This window comes from Physella acuta, unplaced genomic scaffold, assembly GCF_028476545.2.
Source record: "Physella acuta isolate Inbredline_101_S28 unplaced genomic scaffold, ASM2847654v3 ptg000057l, whole genome shotgun sequence".
NCBI classification, from domain to species: Eukaryota; Metazoa; Mollusca; class Gastropoda; family Physidae; genus Physella; species Physella acuta.
In genome coordinates this window covers 97,318-104,015 of record NW_026731577.1, presented here as the reverse complement: position 1 = coordinate 104,015, position 6,698 = coordinate 97,318, and the positions used below count along the sequence as shown (strand labels likewise).

The 6,698-nt window shown below is 31.3% G+C and overlaps 1 protein-coding gene across 2 annotated transcripts in view; it reads right to left on the bottom strand.

Annotated features, from left to right (window-relative positions):
- The window catches only part of LOC131947450 (serine/arginine repetitive matrix protein 2), a 39,964-nt gene that overhangs the window by 16,191 nt on the left and 17,075 nt on the right, over window positions 1-6,698 (bottom strand). For both annotated transcript variants that reach the window (XM_059308669.1, XM_059308677.1), the window contains exons 4-6: window positions 2,224-2,388; window positions 1,899-1,976; window positions 13-84 (exon numbers count right to left, since the gene is read on the bottom strand). In XM_059308669.1, the coding sequence (XP_059164652.1) occupies window positions 13-84; window positions 1,899-1,976; window positions 2,224-2,388 (315 nt within the window). The remainder of the gene's footprint in view (window positions 1-12; window positions 85-1,898; window positions 1,977-2,223; window positions 2,389-6,698) is intronic.

The following is a 6,698-nucleotide window of genomic DNA, read 5'->3' as shown; positions in this document are numbered from 1 at the left end:
TCCAACACCTACCGATCTCTTTTGCTGTGTTTTCTACTCTTTTTTCTTTTCTCTTTATTACCATCTGGTGATCCACTGCTATGTCTGAAAACAAAAATGTTCAATACATTATATTCTATACATAATTGTGGAAAATCATAATAGATTCAACAGTTAAGAATAAAAATGTATCACTTAATGAAAACACATAGGCCATTTAAAAATACATACCATTTTTAGACAGTATGAAATTCAATGAAAAAAATAATATTGGCATTAAAAAATATAAGGCACCCTACGAAATATACTTGTACCAGTGAATGCTTCTACAATACAACCAGATTGTATCTATTAATTATTCTATTCAGTATTTTACCAAATAAACACACAAATTTATTGTTTTTCATAGCATTAACTATCCCATAATTTAGTGTACCTTGTTAGTAAACTTAAAATCTTCATAACTGTTTAACTTGTGTATTTTAAGAAATGAATTATAACTATCCATCAAGACATTTGGAATTACATTTTTCATTAAGTGGGTTAGAAACTGCAAAGACTATTCAATGGTTTATAAACATTGAAACCTTAAGACTCACCTGTAGCCATGATGTTTAACAAAAAGATAGGTGACCAATGAATAATAATAATTTTAAGAAACTAAAGTGTTATCTCAATGTTCTTTTGTTGCAATAAAACTAAGCAACTAAACTTGTGTTATTTAAACAGCTTGAAAGAGATGTTGTCCATTTTATTATAACTAAACATAATATTATTATACTAATTTACATAGTGGTTTAAAAAAAACTGTTGAATACTAAACATCTACTGTTAATAAAAGTGTAAACAAAAATTTAATTTTAAATACTTTAGAGAATAAGATTAAAAGAAAGTTACCTGTTATGTAACTGACAGGAGACATTTATTTTAGAAGAAAAATAATTCACCAGTTGGGACTTTTTATTAATTAAAATGGAACCCATTAAATTTAGATATCTTACCTAGATAACATACATGCTGAGGTTTTGAAGCATAAAAATGAGAAAGAAATGTATCATAATTGAGTGTAATCTAGAATGACTTATACATACTTGCACAAAAAAGCATATATTGCCACTATTTTTGTTACGAACTGAACAACTTTTAAAAAAAGACCCTTAACCATGTTACAATTAAATTCTTGAACCTAAATATGTACTTTCTAACGTTAACCCATTGTGAATATTATGGCGGACACTGCTATTAATATTTCATGAAGCAAAAACAAGGCGTGTGAGGGGAACCTATCCTGATGTAACTAGAACAAATGAGAGCAGATGCCTTCCTCAATGCCACTGGGAGTTATTGACCTATATCTATATGCTTCCTAATGCAATGAATAATGAAGAACACAGTGTACAGAATGAAAGCATGACATTGCTGTTATTGCATTACAGAAATTCAGGGGTCCTTATTGATTGTGCTACCCAAAATGATCCTTTTAACAGAGTGATGTGTGAAAATTGGACACGTCTATAATCAAGCCAATAAGTGTTTTATAAATATAGGGGCAATAAACGACAGTACCAAAAATATTGGTTTTCTTATACATAGTAATCTATAATGCTCTGGACAAAAATAAAAAAAAAAAACTCAACAATTAAATGACCAGGATAATAGTTATCTTATGAAAACTTATATATACAACGTTTTAACAATAAAATGCAGCAACCTTAGTTAGTTTATTATTTTTTTTTCAACCAAAAAATATTTCATGGATATTAAAAAATAATCACAATTACTATTTCCCTTATGAGTTCCTATGAGTATAAAAATGCCATCAAAGTGAGGTTTTTTTAGGGTCCATATGTTACAAGTAGTGAGTGGAAATGATGAAGGATGTGAAACATTAAGTTAACATTTAATTACATAAAATATACCTTGATCGCTTCTTTTTTTTCTTGCTGTGAGGAGATGAAGCCTCTTCCTTTCCTTCTTCATCAGAGCTTTGAACAACTCTGTAATTAAATATTTATTAGTAGAGGCATGGCAAGCTGCTAAAGCACAAAACACATACTTTAAATATGGTTTACAAAATACCACAATATAGTCATTTTACACTTAAAACTCATTCAAAAATAAAAGATCTTCCATCAATGAATGGTAGATTAGAAAATAATCTGAATAAATCTATATTTCTAAGGTAATTTTTTTTTTGCAATGACTAATTGGGTACGATAATAATGTCATTTCAACACCACTTACGTATATTTTTTCTGTGCCATTGCTGCTGCCTTAGCTGCTTCTTCTTTAGCTTTTCTATCAGGATCAAAGGCGCTACCTTCCACATAATCTGTGAGACCAAAAGCCTCTTTAAGACGAGCATTCTTTTCCTGATTAGCCTCAGCCAGTTGATGTGTTTCTTTGGCTCTGAAAGAAAACATTCAGTAGAGCATCATCAAGTGATCTGCTTTAGTATCCACTAAAATAAAATAAAATGCTCAACATACAAAATACGCTTTTCTAAACCATGCAATATTATTTTCAACCAAATGCAAGTTTTAGAAATAATAGCAACTATTTTAAGTAGTTGCAAACATAATATAAAATTTATATTAAGTATATTCAAAAGTTAAAGCAATGGTAAATATATTACTTATCAAACTGAATTATTGTTTCAGAATGATACAGAGAAGATTACACTTTTCTCATGATCTTAGTAATAATCATCAAAAGTGTAATATCAATATAGATATACCCAAGATGGAAATTCCATCATAAATAATTGTAATACAACAAAAATACGAATGGGATTGCTAGGGAAAGCTAAATATAACACGCCAATGGATACGAAGTCATTGATGGTAATGAATATTTTTCATTAAAAAATGATAAAATGATAAGTGGGATATTTCACCATCTAGCAAACTTACAAATATATCTGGAAAATACCAAGAGGCAAGCCTATACATGAAAGATGATCTTCTATACACATCTCCTTTTTTGTGCTGACATTGTTAGAATCAGAATGGAATAAATTAAGCAGAGCCTCCTCAGGACAGTTAGTGTCTGTTTTTACTTGAGTCACCAAGTTTCTTCTCAGACATGACTGGCAATTTGAGCAGCGTAAGTGAGTAAAATTTGTCCCACCAACTCTTGAAGCATTAGTCCTATCATTGAACACACCTCCCATATAAAACGACTTAGGGTCCTCTTCATAAGCTTGACCACACTCAGCACAAGTGTTGGTATGATCCTTTTTTCTACAATACAGCTGCTCATAAAAATAGTCAAAAACAAAAGTCTGCTTATTTGTTCTAGCTGAAGGACGGTTATTTGAGTGAGCTTGGTAATGTGAGTTGCTGCGCCTGGTGGAACAGCTACAATGGCAGCATGTAAGTGTTGAGTTTCTTGTAGGTATTTCTGAAAGCTTTCTTAAGACCAGAATGTCTTTTCCTAGGTCTGGTTTATCCATTGCAGCTCAAGTATATTAGTGTCAAGTTCAAAATAAATGTACACAATTTAATGTCTGGCACATTAACCTTATTTTTTTTTTTAATCACAAGGTCAATTTTTATTTTGTAATGTTAATTGCTTTGTTTAATTTAATAACTGCTGGGTAAATAAAAAAAAAAATATTGTTCACATCTAATTGGCATTTTATAAAATTAGCTTCTTTGATTATGCACAAAATACTGAATCGCCTTAATTTTTTTTCCTAAGTAAATAAATAGCCAGAATACAACTTCCAAATCCTTTTTAAAAAATAACAATGTATCCTACAACAGGCTTGAAGCTATTTGATGTAAAAAGAATGAAAGAATGGCTGCCAGTGCTCATTAAAAGAGAAAAAAAATATGTAATATTGATTCAATATCCAAATGCCAACAAGTTTCACGACTTCTTTAGCATCATTAGTGTGTACAGACCTAGCTAAGAGGTGCAAGTAGATAAGTGACACCAATTTAAATATTCTTAAAAGAAAACTTACAAGAAAAAGAACATTTTCTTTTATGATAAGATCAGCTTTTGGAAAAAGGGGGGAAAAGGTAGTCTACAAACTGTGTAATTACAAAAGCCATAAGAATTTCATCTACAGCAAATAGTATGTGTTGAACTACTGTAATCTCAACTCCACAACCAAAACATACTTAATTTTTTTTTAACCTAAAACTGTTGTTACTCTCATCTTTTAATTAAAATAGTTAACTTACTAATTTGCTTAAATTACTTAAAATCTAACACAAAATTAGAAAAGATGTTACCTGAATAGCTAGAAATAATATAGATTATCAGCTTTGATAAAACTGGATTTTACAAAATACTTATTAAATAAAGTGTACAATTACCATTTAGTTTCATTAAGCTTGCAACAAGCAAACAACAAATTTAGATCCTAATTAGTTAGGATTCAAATTTCTCATTAGTAGTGAACTGAAGTGGGTATATATGGGAAAGGGAGAGGAAGGTGGAGAAATGCATTCATTTTAACATTCTGTGGTACAACTTAATATAATTAAAATTTTGAATACAGTTAAAAATGAATTTCTGTCTTAATTTAAATAGCCATTTGCAAGAATTGAATAACTAGTTATAAGGATCTCACTTATGCAGTCATACACACACAATATTGTATAGTCAATTTTATCCTATTAAAGGTAATTATCTTGCTGACAAAACAGTTTTAAACAACATATATGCCAAGATTACTCAGTGCATTGAATGTACAAAAACTTGAAAGAAAAATCCAACTGACGGCAGTTTTTTTTAAAAAGGTACCCATCATATCACCAATTAATTCCAATACAAAAACTATAAAGAAATGGATTCAGTATAAACCTCAATAAACCATACTTGTGAGTGTGTGTGTGTATATATATATATATATATATATATATATATATATATATATATATATATATATATATATATATATATATATATATATATATATATATATATATATATATGTATATATATATACACATACATACATATATACATACATACATACACACATACACATACGATAAAAGTCCATCATGAGGAACTTTTAAAAACTGTATAGAAATGGCAGGTAATAAGACTGAATAAAGTGCACTTTGTCGTGAATTCCGTTATCCAAGTTTTTGAATTAATTTTGAATTAAATCACAATATACATCCCACAATAGAAAAACTTAATAAAAAAACCCTGTAAAGGTGACATAAAACAGCGCAGGACGATAGCCGTGTTCACACCATGATACAAGCGAGAATTCTTGTCGCGAGTCATGGGCTCCATGTCCTCTCCCTTTCTTGGCCCACGTGAATTTTTATCGTGGGTGCACGAGTAGCGAGGAGAGGCATGTAACGGGCAAGATGAATGTCACACGCTGATGGCGTAGGAGCAATTAACTGGTAAGAATGGCTTACCATTATTGAAGGAACAGATCAGAACGTGTCGAATATTTTTTTTTTCAACACTTACTGAGTAAAATAATAAAAAGCAAATTAACACATGGTTTTTGTCACTACGCGCGTGTAAGAATGGACCAAACACAAATGTTTTCCACCTCCCGCCCTCCCCCACAGTAAAAACACGTCAGATACCCATTCCCTTAAAATGACGTCACATTTCAGCACTAGCCTCTCACTCAGTTGCCTTTTTTTTTAACAACGATAATTTTTTTGTCTTCTTAACGTGGTGGGCTGGGGCGACATCAGGTACTGATACATTTTATTATAATTTTTAAAAATACATACTTTTTTTTTAAGTAGGCCTAACTTATAATGTTCAGTTTCAAACATTACTTTTAAAAATGACAAACCGTGACGTAGCACTTGATCCCCCCCCCCCAACCACCTTTCAACTAAAAATATATATGAAAATGATGGTTGGTATATTAGTATACGATGCACAACAACGGCATACGCTAAGGCAACACGTGTTCACCCTTCAGTTGAAGCACCGCTGCCATCAACGTAGTGGTAATGACACGCCAATCCACTTAACATTAGACAAAATAGACCTTAACACGTGTACCTATGGATCGCTAGTCCGCTAGTAGTGTGATGGGTTGGAAGACTTCAGCCAGCTTTTATTATTTATATTTGTCAATATGATTTTTATAAATAAAAGCGGGTATAAAATTATAGTTTACTAATAGAGCATAGCCTACTTTTGACAAACAAACAGTAGATGCCCCACAATTTATATATAACCTGACATTTTTTAAAAGCAAGAATTCTTTTTTTTAAAGTTACAAAAGCAAAACAAACAAGTTAATTAAAAAAGTCTAGTGACATTTATGCGCAATTTCCTTATGTTATCTAAAAATAGCTCTGACGTATAATGTCGGGGTGCGTTCAAGCTAAGAAGAACGATCGGTTTGTAGGTGTTTATGTAATTTTAAAATTTGTGACCGAACGAGAGGATATTTTTGAAAACTTTCTTTGGCAATATTGTTCTAAATTATGGCAGGAATCGATTGGTACATGTTTCAAGTCGCTAAGTGGTCTGGTTGCCGAGATATGGGCCAAAAAGTGCATTTTTTCGAGGTTTTTTGGCTTTTCCGGGAAATACATGAAAGAAACCCGGAATTTTTATGGCCTATGCTCATTCTCGTAACTTGCTTAACATAATTGCTTTTGGAACTAGTCATCGATATTGCTTCGTTGAGGAGGAGATACGACTTAAAGCCCGGACACACATCCATACATTCATTCATCCATCCATCCATCCATTCCCAGAAATGACGA